We start from the raw sequence: 19,655 nt of genomic DNA on the forward strand, positions 1-19,655 counted from the left end.
TTAATGGTCCAGCCTGACTAACCCATTTACAACCACCTGACAGTAAGTTAAACCACTCTCTATGATGTTGGTAGCTGTGTTGATGGCCAACAGAAGTATTTTTTCCAAGACAAAGCTATGTAGGAAAACTTATCTTTGTTATTTATTTTCTGATTCCATTCCCACTTCCTAGCTGTGTAGGTCTTGGTCTACCGTATGCTCAAGATTCCCGCCAGCAGTCCTAACTCTGGACTAGCTTCTAGACAGTGCCTCAAAAAGCGCTGGGATAGTCTATTCCTGAGGACAGTTTGCAAGGAGAAACCTCTTTAAGATAAGAGATTTGAATTCATTTTAATTTTTCATTACTTACTTTTTCTACCTGCTATTTCATTTCCTTTCTACTCTAATTTTTCCCCATTAAACATGTGTGTAAAGTGTGAATAAGACTTACTTGTCTGGAAGGTTAAAAATGACTCTAGAATACACAAAAATTGAAGAAGTATTTTACTAATTACACATAATTGAAAAGTAATATTTATCTTCATAGCTAAAGATATAACCTCCTTATTACAATCTGCTATTTTGAAAGGTTCAACTACTTTGCTTTTGAACTTGTAAAATTTTTCTGGAAGTATACTTTTTTCCTTTATGTTAGAAATAACCTTAAGAAGTATGTGTGATATGTATTTCTAGTCTTTCTTTCATGAATGTTAGGATTTTAGTGTAATTAATGAGGAAAGGCAGTTTTGCCTGGCCATGAGACCCTTAAAGCCAACATATAAATATTAAGTTATTATTTTATTAGTAGTGTCAATCAATATGGTAATTTGGCAGTTTCTACAAGTATCAAAGCATCCTTCAGTGGGTAAAATAAATAGTATAAATAAATATTGTTTTTTCATTATTGGGGAAACATATAAGTGGAACGTACAGGAGCTAAACAGGTATAAGGAACTAGTTGAGCTATTGCTGTAAGCAGCCTCTGGTGGTCTGTGAAAATTGTTTGCTATTCACTTGATCCAGAAAAACCCACAAATGATGCAAATTAAGAGGTTACTGAAGAACACCAAAGAAAATGGCCAGCCATCAAGATTATGCATATCTGAAAAATTACCATGTATCTGAGAGATGTCACACAAAAGAAGCAACATGTGCCATTCTCTAGTTACAAGGGTAGAGTTAGTCGGTGTGCCCAGGCCACATAGTGTGACTAGACAGGGTCAGTGGCCCAAAAACAGTGCTGAGTTTCTGTTGCACATGCTTAAAAATACAGAAAATAATGCTGAACTTAAGGGTTTGATGTAGAGTCTTTGGCCATTGAACATCCCCCATTGAACAAATCATCCAAGATGCGCCTCTGTCCCTACCTGAGGTCGGATTAACCCATACATGAGCTTCCCTTGCCACACTGAGATGAACCTCACTGAAAAGGAAAAATTGTTCCTAAACCAGAAGAGGAGGTGGCACAGAAGAAAAAGATATCCCAGAAAAAATTGAAAAAACAAAAACGCATACCTTGGGAATTCAGCATTAAAATAAATGCAAAAAGTTACCTGATAATACCCAAAAGGTATCACGCTAAGCTATCTGCATTTCACCTGATGAATAAGCATCACTATTTATACCAAGTTTTAAAATAAATTACACTAGGCAGTTTGCCTGTACTATTTAATTTACACATTTATACATTGTCCAGAAGGAAAAACTGGCAAAATTATGCATAAAGGCATCTTAATGGCCCCATTTAGGTATCACTTTAGTTTACATCAGTGTAGTGCAAATATTTTGCAAAAGAGTCAATTCCAGTGACAGAAAATTTGGAGTCAAACTCTGCTTCCACCTCTCAGTAGCCTCAAAACCTTGCCTCCATGATAATCTCTCTTACCTTCAGATTTACCATCTGTAAAGTAGGAATACAAGTAGTATTTATCATTTGGTGTGCTGTGACTATTAAATGAAATAACAAAAGTTAAGTGCTTATTTAATTTGTACATCTGACTAACCAAATTTAGGTAAGACTTGAAAGTTTTTGTCACAATGTGAAATGTTATTTTTCCTGATGATTTTTCCTTACCAAATAGACAATATACCAGGCTCCTGTCATTTATTAATGATTTAAAATAACATGATAAAAAATTTTACATAAAGTAAAATTTACCCTAGTGTTGTACCAAAATACTCAGCATTATACCCAATTTAGCCTGTTTTTTTCACCATGATGACGATTCATGCTGCATCACAGCCACAGCCATGCACTTCTGATCACAGTACTTAAATGCCAACATTTTTAAGACAGGTTCAGGTTCTGATTTTAGCGCATATTTTCTGTTTAGTTATTTTTGTCCTATTAGTTCATCAATATTACTTGGTTGACTAATAACAAAATAATGGAGTTGAAACTTTCTCAATAGCCCTGAAAATGGCAACTTGCTTCTGAGTGACATATGACACTGACATTGTTGATAGTCTCAGAAATTTATTTTGAATGTATACTCTTTGCATTTTCATTAGGACCAGCTATGATTACTAGAACATGCAAAGGCTCATCAATTAGACTATGAAAAAAAAAAGCCATGAAAGTTGACAAACGTCTAATAACATATTTTTGTTGATTTTATTTAGGTTAAGAGATAAAGTAAGAGACACTGATAGTAAATTCAATCATATGTAATATAAAAGCCAGTAAATGCTTCTGCTTCAGAGAATCATGGACATAGTAATGCTATTTTAAAAGAAATGACAAATAAGCCTACCATACACTTGTGGAAGAAGGAAAACAAAATCATTTAAGATAGAATGCTCCTGTCAAGAAAAGCTTTCTCACAGTAGGGTACAGGAGGGTTGCCTAGGAAACCAATGCTAATTGCTCCTACTGATGGAAACCAGTCAACAAGGAAAGCACTGTGTAGTTTCAAGTGCTCTGCTAAAGAATACGCGAGATAAATTCACAGAAGTATGGAAAGAAGAAAAGTTCCTTGCCTTTCCTCTTTCCTTAATTTGGAGAGTAAACGGTCCCTCTGAAACTATTTCCTGTAATCAACTGGTGATGAAGGAAATTAAAAGAGCAGATTGTTGGATTTTTGTTTATTTGTTTCCCTGGCACCTTCACATTAATTAAAGAGGCCAGTGTTGGCATGTGAGACCCCTATTGAAATTAAAGGGTCACACTAGCCAACACTGCAGCTACAGATCTTTGTTTGCCAGTGTTTTCTTCCAAAGTTTTTCCCAAAGATTGAGTGATTAAAACAAGGATTAATTTAGTTTATCAGGGAAATGTATTTGAGGCAGTTGGCTGACGGAGATAAATGCACTTAAGATAAGGAATTATGATTGGAGGAAGTTCATTTTTGGTATTTAAATTTAAGATTTTGGTATTTAAATTTTGGTATTTAAATTTAAGAGAATTTACTTTGCACCTATAGACAATAGAGCTATGTTTGATCATGATGGGAAATTAGAAATAAGACAGGGAATTCCTACATTTAAATAGTGTTTGAAGGTAGGCAGTCTTTTTGAAGGACATATTTTATTTTTGCTTTTAAAGATTTTGTAGGATGGCCACAGATTTTGACTGATCTTTCTACAAGCACCAACATGCAAACTAGTGAGGATTGTCTGTCTGTCTGTCTCTCTCTCTAACTATTTTGACCATGTATTCAAAACCTTATCTTATTTTCTAAAAAGATTTATTTATTTGGGAGGTAGAGCTACAGATAGAGGGAGAGACAGAAAAAAAGATCTTCCATTCATTGGTTCATTTACCAAATGACCACAATGGCTGGAGCTGGGCCAATCTGAAGTTAGGAGCTTCTCTGGGGTCTCCCACATGGGTGCAAGGGCCTAAATACTTGGGCCATCTTCTATTGCCTTAGGCCATCTTCTATTGCTTTCCCAGGCCATAGGCAAAGAGATGGAATGAAAGAGGAGCAGCTGGACACAAACTAGTGCCCATATGGGATGCTGGCACAGCAGGCAGAGGCTTAGCCTACTATGCCATAGCACCTGTCCCAATCTCTAACCTTATTTAGATTACAATTTAAGGTGCTCAAATGAAGCCTTTAGAAGTTTTACAGAACTGGCTTAGCTTTTACACTTAATCAAGGAGGAAGATGTGGAAAATTAATAGGATTATGAGTTAAAGGGTTACTTGGGTTAAGGATACTATATAATGGAGTCAAAAACTAGTTAGAAAAGCACAGATCAGAAATGGTACCTACTGAAAAATTTAACTTCTAATTTAAAGTTCCCAGATGGAAACAGGAAAAAAACACACTTAGCAGAAGAGACACAGTAAGTGAATATAAAGCCAGTCCAACTCTAGTTTTATACTTATCACATTCTAGTCAAAGGTGTTTGTTCTTGGCGTGTTTGGTGGTTTCCAATGTAGTAATGCATGCATATTTATATTGTTGAAGCCCTGTATTAGTCATTTAATAGTTAGATCAAGTTATAAAATTTTATTGATCTAAATTAATTTGAGAAAGGTAAATTTCTTGAGCAGCTTTCCCCCATGAAATTTTCAAATAGCTTTAATATCAGTAAGTTGAATATATACATTTAGTCACTATAGGAACTGATAATGCTTTTGGAATTTGGAAATATTCTGATTTGCATTTTGTCAGAACCATTATAATTGTTACAGACTTGTGAAAAATTGCATTATTTTCTCTGTTATGTCTCGAAATTCGTAACATTGCCAAAAGATCTTAGTATATGGCATTATTATTAACATTAGTGGAAAGATTAAATATCAAACAAATGAATTTGCCCTTAGAGTAACTATGAGAAAAACAAAATAAAATGTGCATGTGTGATCATGTATGTGTCAGTACTCCTGCACATAAAGGTCTCTTCATGCTTTTAAAGTTACATCTGTATTGACATACTTCAAAGGACCAGGAGTGAGGCTAGTTTCCCTTATGGAGGAATCGATGCTTTCATCCCTGCAGTACGTAAGGATGCCTGACACTGAGGACATCACAGAAAAATGAAAAAAATATTTCAGATTCCCAAAAAATGTCATTGGAATGAACTTTAAAAATACAAGTTCTCCATATACATGAATCATCTTGTATAACTGAAGCAACCTTTAGTATCCTAGTAACCTGGAGGAACATGGAATTTAGGAATCATGTGGTGGGAAAATCATTTGGTTCACAAAACATTATGGGCACACTCAGCACGTCAAGAGACCAACATGTCTTCTGTGTATTTGCATTTTGCTTATAACTTCCTGTCCTAATACATTTATAAGGATGACTGAGCAAGTTCACAAACATTAACCTTATATGTGTTCTTCTTGGAAAGTCTCTCATGAACTACGAATGTTTTAAATAAGTGATTGTCCATCCTCTATGACTGTCTATTTTATTTTCACAGTTGTAGCTGTATAAAAGAACCTGAAAGAAACCAGCAGAATTTAAGTCACTAATAAGAAGATTTAATAATTCTTCATAATTTTCAAATTATTATGTGTATATACAGACAAAATCAAGAGCCACAGTACAATAATGTTATGAAAGAAGATACATGTAATTCAAAATATTATAAAAATCCTGAAAACTGAAGTACCATGGCAGAAAAAGAAAAATAATATATATATCTAAATCTATCTATCTATCTATATGTATGCCATCCTTCTAATTTTCTTTGATAATGTTGCTAAAATAAATACTTAACTACAAGATAGGAGAGAAATCTTCATTGAAAAAATTTCAGATAAGTAACACTGATGATAAAGACTTTCTGCCAGGATATCTGAGTATCAGAATCAACAAATTTTGTCTGGTCACTTTTTTTTTTTTTTTTTTTGACAGGCAGAGTGGACAGTGAGAGAGAGACAGAGAGAAAGGTCTTCCCTTTGCCTTTGGTTCACCCTCCAATGGCCGCTGCGGCCAGTGCGCTGCGGCCGGCGCACCGCGCTGATCCAAAGGCAGGAGCCAGGTACTTATCCTGGTCTCCCATGGGGTGCAGGGCCCAAGGACTTGGGCCATCCTCCACTGCACTCCTTGGCCACAGCAGAGAGCTGGCCTGGAAGAGGGGCAACCGGGACAGAATTCGGCGCCCCGACCGGGACTAGAACCCTGTGTGCCGGCGCCGCTAGGCGGAGGATTAGCCTAGTGAGCCATGGAGCCGGCCTAATAATTTTTATTTTTTCAATGACTTGGAAAAGAACTTTGTGTTTATTGAGTTTTTAATCTTAAAAAAAGATGCATCAGAGAACAAGAGGGAAAGTTGAAATCATTTTTGAGGTTCATTATCCAATTGAAAGAAATACTTAATATTTTAAAATTTTCATTTAGACATAATTTGAAAGTTTTTTTTCCTTCATACTGAAAAAATTAAATTCAAAACTATCCATTAATTGCCATCCTAAGATGCTGAATTATTAGCTGGAATAGCTTCAGTTGACCCTTAAATAGCAAAATCCAACTAGAAAGGAAAGTTGTGTCACCAAAATAGCTAAGTTCTTGAGCAGTATTTCCAGCGTCACACTCAGAGTACATGTGCTAGTTACATGTGATCCATAGGGCATTTCAAACACTGCTTTTTTCAGCTAGGTGGCAGATACATTCATGACGGTGGAGGACTACTGACCTCTGAATAAACTTCCACTTCTAAAATGTGGTTTTTCTAAATGGCTACTACATTTGTTTCCAACGAAATGATTTGCTTCTTTTCTTATCGTAAACAGGACTTAAAAAAATTAGGTGAGAAGTGGCTTAGAGAAAATAACCCCATGTTTTATGATATATGCCAAAAATAATGCAATTTTTAAAAGAAAAAGCTACTTTTCCCGTGCTGGCCTTTTTGATCCAGTAACACTCTGAGAAAGCAAGTTTATTCTAATCTTTTCAAAGTTTTGGTCACAAATCTTATTTTTCAACTTGATGAGAGAAGCAACCAATAGCCTATTTTAAATGAAAGATAAAAATGAACTTGGGTTTTGACATGCAGAATGCAAAAAGGAGAAAAATATCCAGTGAATTGATTTCTTTTTAAACTTTCTTATGAAAGTAATAGTCATTTGCTATTACTAATATTATTAATAGTAGTATTAGTTTCCTCCTAAGTTTTTTTTAAATACTTAGAATTAGAACATGTAGGTGGAGGGGGCCTTGTGTTGCAGTAGGTTTCAGGAGCATCCCATATTGGAGTACCAAGGATCAAGTCATACTTCACCTCTGATTTTGGCTTCCTGTTAATGTGTACTGTGGGACTCAGCAATTGATGGCTCAAGTACTTAGTTTTCTGCCACCCATGTGGGAGACCTGGATTGAATTCCTCGCTCCTCCTAGAGAGGTATTTGGGGGATGAACTAGAGGAAGAGAGCTCTCTCTATTTTTCTGTCTCTCAAAATAAGTAAATAAATAATTTAAAAAATAAAATCAAGAAATGAAACGAAATATATCTAATTGGAACTAAGCATTTCTTTTAGGTTAATATATAAATTTCTCTCATCAATTCAATATGAAAATGCTATTAATTACCTAAGAATTTAACAAATTATTTAATTCCCTCAAAGCTGAAATGGATAGAAAAGCCACGTTGTTGATCTTTTGTTTAGATTGACCTTTAAAAATAGGATACATTACAGCTGTTCTAGATAATACTATCATAACCCTTTAAAGAAGTATAATTAAGTGCATGGCTTAGACCATCCATTTGCTTTAAGATTCGGATAGCCCACTTGTCAGATCTTGATCTCTTTACCAAGAACAGTCAAGAAATTCTATAGCCAGAGGATCAAAACAACACAATTTAGAGTTCTCTTTTCAGGATATTTCAGCAGCATTTTCTATTCAGATCAGCTACTACATTGGGCTCAATTTTTGCAGGGATGAACATACAAAGTTATTCAATATCTAGTGTTAGATTATGAGTATCTCTAAGAAAGGCCATTTGTCCTGACTTCCCATATTCCTTCCAGTTAATTAGTTTTCATCAAAATGAAAGTATCTCCAATTGCATATCTTAGTGGTATATTCAATTAACAATATATTTTCTTTACTCCTAACCCTCAGTCTCACTTTCAGACCAAGTCAGGTTTTCCACTGTATCCTCTCACTATAGTATTTGGGAGCTCCTACTTAACTTCTTGTGTTTTAATTAATAATTCTACAGTTTTGACTCTGAACCTAGCCTCCTTATATAGGTCTTCAATTTGTACCTTTAATTCCAGAATTCCTTTCTATTACAATATTTCTCACAAATGCACGGCTCACACTGTGGCATAATGTTCATAGCACTGTTTTTTTTATGTTTTTTATTCTCAAAATATATGTGGATACTAACTCTGATTTATATTAATCCAAAGAATATTTATTAGTATTGATTATGAAAAATAAGCACAGTATTAAATGCCTAAACAAATGAAAAGATGAACAATGAACAGCTTCTACCTCAAAGCACTTACAACCTAATGACTAGGAGATAAAAACAAGTAACTCAAACCCCAGTAACCTTTGTTATAATTCATGCTCTTAACAAGACACACTGGGCCGGCACCGCGGCTCACTAGGCTAATTCTCCGCCTTGCGGTGCCGGCACACTGGGTTCTAGTCCCGGTCGGGGCACCGGATTCTGTCCCGGTTGCCCCACTTCCATGCCAGCTCTCTGCTGTGGCCCAGGAGGGCAGTGGAGGATGGCCCAAGTGCTTGGGCCCTGCACTTGCATGGGAGACCAGGATAAGCACCTGGCTCCTGCCATCCGATCAGCACGGTGTGCGGCACCATTGGAGGGTGAACCAACAGCAAAAGGAAGACCTTTCTCTTTGTTTCTCTCTCTCAAAGTCCACTCTGCCTGTCAAAAACAAACAAACAAACAAAAACCACTTATATCTTCATTCAGTGAACAAATACACAAGCAGTCCACCCACAAAATGAAAACTTAAATTCTGGCCGGCACCGCGGCTCAATAGGCGAATCCTCCGCCTTGCCGCACCGGCACACCGGGTTCTAGTCCCGGTCGGGGTGCCGGATTCTGTCCCGGTTGCCCCTCTTCCAGGCCAGCTCTCTGCTGTGGCCAGGGAGTGCAGTGGAGGATGGCCCAGGTGCTTGGGCCCTGCACCCCATGGGAGACCAGGAGAAGTACCTGGCTCCTGCCATCGGATCAGCACGGTGCGTTGGAGGGTGAACCAACGGCAAAGGAAGACCTTTCTCTCTGTCTGTCTCTCTCTCTCTCACTGTCCACTCTGCCTGTCAAAAAAAAAATAATAAATAAAATAAAATAAAAAAGACACACTTAGGACTTGGAGGTGTTAAGTAGAGAGGAGACTCATTTAAGAGAATATCTGTTGTTTATCTTTGATCATGGGCCTCTGAGAACCTTTCCCATAGGGATGTACCCTTTCAGAATGCTTTTTCATTGCATTGCACAATGCTGTCTGTACATGAGACCACTGCAGGTTAGTTGGGCAAAATACAACTTGTGTCACAAATGAGAAGACTTGCTATTGACTTGCTCTTGACACTAGTGACGCTTAACTCAGGAATCAAATATGCTCATATGCCAGCACTGGCCTGGACCTATATACTCATATAGAAAATTTGGTCTGAAAAACTTGAGTCTATTTATTTGGCAAATGAAGTTAACTTATGTCTACTAAAGATGATTTTTCCCTGAATCTGATTCCTCCCTTATCTATTTTTGCCTAATCAATCTTAAGTTTCGAGTATTCCTGAACAAATTGTCAATACAGATATCTTATTCTCATTTTGTGTTCTAATCAACACTAATCACTTGTATATTTTTGAAAAAGTTGCCCGAGAGCCTGGTGCATATGTTTGGCTGGTTTTTAAATTGTCTCTTCTGTGAGTGCCGCGGGGTGGTGACTCATTCAGTGAGGCAAGCTACATGTGAGCGGGTGGAACGCAGCTTCTTTTTCCCCCAGGACTCATGGTGCCAGGTCAGACAATGCTGAAAGGACCAGGTCTGCAATGCAGCACCAGTTGATTTCTTCACCAGCTCCTGAGAAGAATTTCAACTCCCCTGACAGCCAGAGCACGTGCTTTATGTAACCTGTTAAGAGGCAGTGAAGTGTGAGGGAATGAGAGGAAGAGAAAGACTCGATACACTGAAGCAGAAAGGGTCAGTTCATCTCTGTAGCTTTGGGGAGGAAAAAGGAGGACTGATATTGGCTAGGTCCTCCCCATTCTACTTACTAACCTCCCATGTGCAATAAAATCCAACCCAAAGCCTAATTTCAAGGTGGCATTTGGCAAATAGCAGCAAATATTTTTCTCTGATACATATAAACAATATAATCAAACATATATAAACATGGATATGTATCTCACACTTTTTAGAAAAACTTACTGTTGCTTAAAGATGAATATATTCTCAAGACAGTTCAAATTACTGTGAATTTTTTTCCTTATCTTTTTGTCTCTCTTTTGTGAGGTGGAATAGTTAGAAAGATAATAAGGGACAGATAAAGGCTATGCATAAACCTGACCATAACAAAGGCTTGGACAGTCTAAAAGTGAATCAGAAGATTCACTTCTATTACTGATCATTTTCATCTTTTCATTACAAATAAAAAAGATTTTATTAACTGTTTAAAATTTTCTCTAAATGGAAATCTTTTCAAGCTCAAAAAATTGGAGAACATTAAAAGAAAAATAATATGAAAGAAAACGCGAGCAAATTGGAAAAAAGAAAACACAATAAGGACTGGGGAGAAGGGTAAAGTAAAAAAAGAAAAGAATGATAATTAAATAATATTTATAATTAAAAACAAGCCAGACAGAATGACTTTTACAGACAGGTCCAAATTATTCTTAGCAGAAATCTGTTGTGTTGAGTAAGATTCAAATTCAGGAAAGTAATTTTTCAAACCATCAGTGCACAAAATAATGCAATAAAATCTGTTATTTTTTTCTTTTTAGCGCTTGTACTGTGGCTCTGACATGCAGCATATAGCAAGACACAAATAACTGATTTTCACAGTACAGAGGAGGAATTTTCTTGAGGAACACTAAGAGTAAAAGTGTATGTAAATTAATCACCATTTAAATATCATCATTTTACATTGTGTTAGAGTCTAGCTCTTCACAACTTGAAGTGTCTGCAAGCAATTAAAATTCCAGGGTATAAATTCATACTTCAATTTGTTGAGTCACTGGGTTTAATTGAAACAAGTCTTGATAAACAGAGTTTTTCTCATATTTCAATTTATAATTTCTGGCTTCAGACAATTTCATCCTACTGTTAGCCTCTGACTGAGGAGCAAAGACAGATTCTTATGGGACAGATTATCCTGAAATTGCATATTTAAACAAAAACAACTTTATCCGGTGCCCACCTTTTCCTCCAATTTATAAAACATCAAAATTTCTAGCTGGCAGTGCCGGTTGTACACAAGCTCATACCACGAGTAAGAGATGCATTTCCTTTTAGAACGTCCATGTAAGCTAGTCCTGAGTTAAGTGCAAATCTTTCTATCCATCAACAAAACACACAACATATTATGATAGAAGCTAAAACCCACCACCTGCTTCGTCTGGTAGAGAGATACATAGGACAATGTAAATGACAAATACAAACCTTGCGGCACTGCCTTTTCTATCAGTCCTTCTCTCTTTCTAGCCCCAGGTTGCCTAACCTTTAGAAGGAAAACACTGAAAAGATTCCCATTTGCTGTCCTCATCCATCAATGCCGCCAGGCCCAGATGCTTCGTGGTGAGGCCGTATGATTTCCTGCAGATCCACCCTTGAATGCTAAATAACTGCTCTGCACACTTCTCTCTCTGCAGAGCTCAGGGAAATGGCAGCCAGAGCAATGAGTGGTTGGCATGGCAACAAGGAAGGGAAAATTTGCAACCTCTTGTATTGTTAGACCTGCTTGTTTATTTGCATTGGGGGGTGGCGCACATGGCTTTAGCTATTTTGCAGAAAAGGCTGTGCAGTATTTCGCCATGTATAAATTGATGGAGTATCATATACAATATGTCCTATCTTAAATAGGATGCTGTCTGCTTCTGTAAATTTTAAATCTAGAAATGGAGTTAAGGGAGAATGGAAGAGTAAGAAACAGCATATTTGAGTTTTCTAAGATAGAAAAGCAAAACATACAGAAGCGTAAAGGCATACTCAGCTTTCTGCATGCAAGATATGTCAGACTTTTCCCTCATCATGTGTTTTCAAGCCTAAATTTATGATTAAGCGGCAATAAACTGTACATGGGTCTGTCCCTTGGCTGATTGGGTTGTGTGGATTTTAAAGTGCTGGGCAAGGCTTTAGACAACACAGCTCTCTTGGTGAACTCTGAAAAGAGTGATAGCAAGTCGCTTGAAGGTCTTTCACAGTTCTCACCTCTTTGACAGGAGTGGACCTGGCTGGTGTACCTGGAAATGCTGGAGAAACCAAGGGATTCTGGGGTATTGACAGGGGTAAATTGAAGAAGTGCCCTGTTATGTTCACAGGGGAAAGATGACACTTTCTTGAATGGAGTTGCCTTGCACTGGGACTAGTGCTTCCGACCAGTATTCCAAACATTGTAACTTAGGGTAGTCAAAATCATCAAAACCTAGTTTTAAACACTTCTATGTTTTCATATTTATAAACATCTCAGAATGGCCTCCTTTCTTTCTCCACTCAAGGCTGAAAAGCAGACATAATGTTGATTCCATATCCTCCTTCAAGGACATCCATGAGTGTTCTGCAATGGAAATGCTCTCTTTGCCTATAACCAATAATTGCTGTGCAGTTCAGAATGTGGCACAGTGGGGAGATGGAAAGAACACCGGATTCAGGTGGTATTCATGTGATCTTGGATGTGTGCCTAAACCTGTAAAGGGAAGGACTGTGAAAGGTCATCTTGTCCCTTACAGTATTTGATCATATTATTCACAATTAGAAAAGAGAATTAGCAGATTCCCTCACTGCTTTCTAATAAAGGACAAACCTTGACACCCATAAAACCACACACACACACACACACACAATACTTCATCCTAAAGAGACTTGAAAACTTTGGTAACCAGTACCAGGTTTTTAAAACCAAGTAGATTGGGAACTGTAGAAACAATCTCACACCACCTCTTGGGAAGAAAGAAGAGTTGCTTGGGATTCCTGACCTCCATGCTCACAATTCAGCTTTCACACCTTCTTACTCTGCAGCCTTGGGCAAGTCACTTAGCCATTCTGTGTCTTAGCCTTCCCATTTATAAGTGAAGATATTAGTGGCAGATAACTTCACAGAAATCTCAAAAAAATGAAATGAGAGATGTGATGGTGTTTTTATATACTGAAGAGAACTTTGGAAAGGTAAAATGATATACAAGTTTCTTAGCTGTATTTTTACAAATATTTCTGTAATAGTTCCTTAAGTAACCCTTGAGGAATGGATAGGAATTAGAATATCATTCCTTCTCTGTTGATGAAAAGTGAACAAAAACAAAATAATGATGCTTTTTGAGTAAAGTCAGAAACAGAATTAGTATTTGTTTTGCAGGTCCTTGTTTTCATTATATTCAAAATGATTCTATTAACAGACACAGCAAGGATGGGATTTGATCTAACAGAAAATGGGATACCAAATGAAATGAGAATCAGCTACATTGCCAAGTCATGTGCATAATGATTAAAGAAATCAATGGCTTTCCATGTCCTTAAAATGTCAGTTGAAAGGTTATCTTATTGTTTTCCACTTTCTGCAATGATTTTCTAGTCAAAGTTTTACTAATTTTGCTAATCATCCCTTCTGTCCTTTGACAAGCAATATCTTATCTTGATATTCAGACTAACATGAGTTTGGATCATGCTCCTGGATGGGAAACATAAAGATGAGGCACCTAATTGTTGCTTAGAGTTAGAATTCTGTGGGGACCAAAAGGTATTTCTCTTTGCTTTCTTCAAAAAAAAAAAATAAATAAATAAGGCAGGAACAAGAAGAAGGGGTTATTATGAGCCATTTATACTTTATACTTTCAAAACTAATTCTAAAATATTTTAGTTTTACCATAACATGACTTTCGCTAAGTAGCTAGATTATCAATAGTTTCATATTTATTCTTTCATGTTTTTATGGCATGGTTTCTTAAAAGGATATTTTAGTGGCCAAAAAAATCTTAACATGTCAAAAGTATGCTACAGTTGAGGAAAAATAATTCTATCTACCTTTTTATGTAATAGCTTTAAATTTTAAAAGAAACAAAAATCTAGAAGAGTAAGCTGTAAAGAAATGCAATTTTAAATATTAGTGCCTTTTAACATCCCCAGCTTCCCTACCCCCTTAGTCTTAGTGCATCAGATCAAGCATAAGCTGATGATGGGCTGGTGTCCTTAAAAGTTATTATGGCCCATAAATGAAGGGATCATTGGAAAAGGTAGATAGGGGAGAATAAGCTGAGACTCTTGATTGAAGTGAGCACCCCTCCCCCCAGGAAGTAAGGAAGACATGATATGTGCAACACATTCATCATGTGATCCTATTTACACATGTGAATAAAAAACAAAGTACTGTGGAAAAGGTTTATACCTACAAATGGAGAGATGATGACAGAAGAGAAGGAAAGTAGGGGAAACATCTTAGTATCCAACCAATTATGACCTGGATAATACAACATACAGCTGTGACCTGATGTCAGTGAGACATGTGTCATGTCTTGAGAAATACTCTTTATAGGGCAAAAATACCATACATGAATAGATTACCTGTGAATGATACAAGAGCAGGTTGGTTGATATATAGCACCTGGTCCTCTTTAAAATAAATACTCACTAATCACTTAAAATATAATGTGACTTGGGCAATCATTGTGATATAATGGGTAAAGCCGCAGTTTGTGACACTGGCATCCATATAGGCACTGTTTCATGTCTTGGCTACTCTGCTTCTGATCTAGCTCTTGTTAATGGCCTGGGAAAGCATTGGAAGATGGCTCAAGTGTTTGAGTTCCTGCCACTCACATAGGAGACCTAGATGAAGCTCCTGGCTTTGGTCTGGCCCAGGGCAAGCCGTTGTGGCTATCTGGGGAGTGATTCAGTAGATGGAAGATCTCTCTCTCTCTCTCTCTCACCCCCCCTTTAACTCTTTAAAATAAATAAATAAATCTTTTAAAAAACATAATGAAGCTCATATAAGTGGTTTCTACTAAGAATAGTAATTTGTAGCACAAGTGGGTTTAAAAGTACAATAATATGTACTTAATTAAGTTCTCTTTTGTCATTTGACATAACTTTCATATTTCACCTTTAATATCAATTTTTTGAACAGAGAGTATAGCTGATAAGTGTTGCCAGCTAATTGATGGAGTGTAGAAAATCAATCTTTTTATAAATAAGGGATGACTTTGAAGATATATAGCTTTTCTTACTACCAGTAGTTCACTAGCTATTTTGTGTTTAGGTTACTGTCTGCAATCTACTGAATTCAATAATAAACTGTGAATAAAAGGAAAATTATGGTAAGGGGTATTATAATACAGGCTTGTGTTATATTACTAACATGATATAATGACTGCCATTTGATAATATCAACAATAGCATAAAGGGAATTATTGGTGGAAATCACTTTGAAAAGTCTGTACACATAAATTATATGGTGGTCTCCTTCAAGCATCTGTAGATTAATTTTTAAGAAATGCCTGGGAAATTATGAAATGGTACCTGTTCAGATAATGTGCTTGGTTAATTCCTGTTCTTTTTCTTTTACTTTTTCTTTTGAAGGCAGGGTAGATATGGATTTTAAATTTCTTTCTGCCCTAAAAAGTAAATGTGCTTCTAATCAATTCAACTGGACTTAGATCCAATGCCATTCAACTGAATCAAAGAGAAACTATTTGTGAAGCTTCCTTTCATCAAGTTAAATGCAGACAGTTTCTCACAAAACATAATACACTGAGGCATTTGTCTATAAAAATTAAAGGAATCAAAATGAAATAGAAAAATGGAATGGAGTTTCGAAATAGGAATATCAGGCTAGTTACCATTTCTCTCCTTTTGGGTGTCAGTTTCTCCTGACTGACTAGAATTCCAGTCCTAGCACTGGCACAGGGGAACAACACCATAAATTAATCCATTTTCAGGCCAAGCTGACTTCAAAGTGCAGAGCAAGCTCTGGTGACAGAAGAGTCCTTAGTTACCTGCTGTTTCCCTGTCAGCCGAGGTCAGCTCTCCATTGATCCCATTCTCTTTGGTATTTGAATAGGCGGCCTGCGACCCATGCTCTCCAAAGGCACCCTCTTCATCCTCCCGGTATGGGAACCCATTGGCGCTTCGGACAAGTCCTTCCCCTGCTCCGCCTTGATCCTTAAGCTCAGGAGGATGTGGGTGTGCAGGCGCCTCTGTAAGTGGAGCTGAGGTCCAGTGAGGTGCTTTAGCTTCATCTTTCCGTTCATCAGCCATTGTTCCAAGCTCTGTAGCTTATCCTGCAATGGGAAGAGGAAAACCAGTAGCTGTCATTTTAGGGAAATCTTCTGATCTAATATTGATAGGACCAAAATAGGGAAAAATTGTAGCAAATCCAGTGGTTTTCTATAGTTAAGTAAATATTTTCAATAATCTGTTAATAACAAGAACTAGCCATTGTTAAACCTTGGTTTCTACACAATTTCTGAAATGTTTGTTCGTTTAATAAGATCACCATTATTCCACATATACCCTCTTATTTTCATATAGTGTTTGGCATTTTAGGACACATCTGAGTTAATTTCACTGAAACATGGTCTTGAATGCTGATTTTATAGTGAAGCCAAGCAATCCTTCAGCATAGGAGAAAACTGGGAAGCGAAAAATTACTCCAAATATTCTCCTAAAAACATGACTTTTCACTGAAATCTAGGAGAGACAACTGTCACGTCCTAGTGCTTTCAGTTTCAGGAATGCTCAAATTGAGCCAGACATTGATGAATGTTTCTGGATACTGTAAATGAAAAGTAATTTTGACTTAAAATTTCAATAGACTTTCCTGAACTATACTACAGATTAAGAGGGATTGATATTTTTATTAACATAAATCTTATAGAAAGAATAAAAATATAATATTAAGCCCATGTTCTACCTTTTGACATCATTTCACAGCTCTTTCAAACTAGGGCTGGAAAATACATTAGGAAGTTGTAATTTATAGCAAATGATGAATTAGTCATGGAACAGAGGTTTCAAACATGTTAAGTGAATGGCAGATATTGCACACCCTTCTCTTGTAGGCTGATGCTACTAATTATAGTGATGTAATTGACAAGAGGTGATTCACCACTCTGTTTAGGAAAGCTGTTGATAGCAATGGAGCCACACTGATGGCTTATTGTACCCACAGTAAGGATGACAACATAGGCAATGACTGTCTTTGTTAGAAATTAAGAACCTTCCTTTTTTCAATAAAGTCAAGCAAATATTTCTTTTTTAAAAGATTTATTTATTTATTGGAAAGGCACAATAGCAGAGAGGCAGAGAGAGAGAGAGGTCTTTCATCCTTCCATCCACTGGTTCATGCCCCAGATGACAGCAACGGCCAGAGCTAGGCGGCTCTGAAGCTAGGAGCCAGGAGCTTCCTCCAGGTCTTCCACAAGGGTGCAGGGGCCCAAGGTCTTGGACCATCTTCTGCTGCTTTCCCAGGCCGTAAACAAAGAGTTGGATCAGAAGAGGAGCAGCCAGGACATGAACAGGTGCCCATTCTGGATGCAGGCAACACAGGCGGAGGCTTAGCCTACTATGCCAAAGTGCCAGCCACAAATAAATACATTTATTAAAAGATTTAGATATTTATTTGAAAGGCAGAGTTACAAAGAGGCAGAGGCAGAGAGAGATGGAGTGAGAGAGAGAAATAAAGAGAGAGATCTTTCATCCGCTGGTTTACTCTCCAAATGGCCATAGCAGAGAGCTGGATCTTAAGTGGAGCAGCCGGGACTCCAACCAGTGCCCATATGGGAAGCCGGAACTGCAGGCGGTGGCTTTACCTGCTATGTCACAGTGCTAGCCTCTAAAAAAAATTTTTAAATAAGCTGCCAATTTAGATTCCCAACAAGCATCTGTCTACTTTTTACTGGATTTTGATGCTATTAGTTACCTCCATTTTTGGTTCATAACAGCAAAAGCTAGGTGAGCTAACTTACTTAAACAAACTTGACCATGATACCAATATTCTCCCAAATAGTTTCCACAAAGGATTCTATTTGTTCTCCTGAAGAACATATTTAAACACGTCATAAGGAGTTTAGCTTTTTTTTTTTTAAATTACTTATTTATTTGAAAGAGTTATGGGGGAGGGGGAAGAGACAGACAGAGAGAGAGAGAGAGAGAGAGAGACAGAGTTTTTCCTTCTGCTGGTTCACTCCCCAAATGGCTACAACAGCAGGTGCTGGACCAAGCCAAAGCCAGGAGCCATGAGCCAGGAGCTTCTTCCAGGTCTCCCACATGGTGACAGGGACCCAAGCACTTGGGCTATCCTCTGCTGCTTTCCCAGGTGCATTAGCATGGAGCTGGATCAGAAGTGCAGCAGCCAGGACATGAACAGGTGCCCATATGGGATGCTTGCATCGAAGGTGGAGGATTTACCCTCTACACTACAATGCTGGCCCCAGCAGTTTAGCTCTTTCTTTCTTTCTTTCTTTCTTTCTTTCTTTCTTTCTTTCTTTCTTTCTTTCTTTCTTTCTTTCTTTCTTTCTTTCTTTCTTTCTTTCTTTCTTTCTTTCTTTTTCAGGCAGAGTGGATAGTGAGAGAGAGAGAGACAGAGAGAAAGGTCTTCCTTTTTGCTGTTGGTTCACCCTCCAATGGCCGCCACGGCTGGCACACTGTGGCCGGCGCAATGCACTGATCCGAAGCCAGGAGCCAGGTGCTTCTCCTGGTCTCCCATGGGGTGCAGGGCACACTGTGGCCGGCGCAATGCACTGATCCGAAGCCAGGAGCCAGGTGCTTCTCCTGGTCTCCCATGGGGTGCAGGGCCCAAGCACTTGGGCCATCCTCCACTGCCTTCCCGGGCCACAGCAGAGAGCTGGCCTGGAAGAGGGGCAACCGGGACAGAATCCGGCGCCCCAACTGGGACTAGAACCCGGTGTGCTGGTGCCGCTAGGTGGAGGATTAGCCTATTGAGCCACGGCGCTGGCCAAGTTTAGCTTTTAAAATAACAATAGAAGGACTTGCAATTGAACCAGGGGGCATCCCTATATTGCCAACCATGTACAAAGAAGTGTATGCACTGGAAGTTTTCTTATTAGTAAAACAAGGGAAACAATGCTTACCTTATTGGATTATTATAAAGCTTAAAGAGAACAAAAAAAATACTCAATAAAGCCCCTCACATGCTCAATAAATAGTAATTATTACATTTGTTATTGTTTTTATAATTATAGTATCAGACATTAAAACCACAAGCCATTACCCATCAAACATTTTAGGCAGTTTTTCTGAAATTATTGGCATAGGAAAAGGAGCTTGATGGGCTGGTGTTGTGGCATAACTGGCTGAGTTGCTTACTGCAATGCAGGCCATAAAGGTGCCAGTTCAAGTCCCGCCTGCTCCATTTCCAATCCAGCTCCCTGCTAATGCACCTAGGAAAAGCAATGGAGGATGGCCCAACTTCTTGTGGTCCTGCACCTATGTGGGAGACTTGGATGAAGCTCCTGGTTCCTTGCTTTGGCCTGGTCCAGCTCAGTCCATTGCATCCATTTAGGGAGTGAAGCAGTGGATGGAAGGTCTCTGTCTCCCTCACCCTCTGTAAGTCTGTCTTTCAA

At 37.9% G+C, this 19,655-nt stretch overlaps 1 protein-coding gene across 41 annotated transcripts in view; it reads right to left on the reverse strand.

Annotated features, from left to right (window-relative positions):
- The window catches only part of MAP2 (microtubule associated protein 2), a 308,431-nt gene that overhangs the window by 54,148 nt on the left and 234,628 nt on the right, over positions 1–19,655 (reverse strand). For 40 of the 41 annotated variants that reach the window (XM_051849211.2, XM_051849208.2, XM_008259081.4 and 37 more), the window contains one exon: positions 16,068–16,352. In XM_051849211.2, the coding sequence (XP_051705171.1) occupies positions 16,068–16,329 (262 nt within the window). In that variant the 5' untranslated portion in view covers positions 16,330–16,352. Of the gene's footprint in view, positions 1–11,526; positions 12,025–16,067; positions 16,353–19,655 lie in introns of those variants that run through there. The other variant, XM_008259072.4, reaches the window with a different exon arrangement.

This window comes from Oryctolagus cuniculus, chromosome 3, assembly GCF_964237555.1.
Source record: "Oryctolagus cuniculus chromosome 3, mOryCun1.1, whole genome shotgun sequence".
NCBI lineage: Eukaryota > Metazoa > Chordata > Mammalia > Lagomorpha > Leporidae > Oryctolagus > Oryctolagus cuniculus.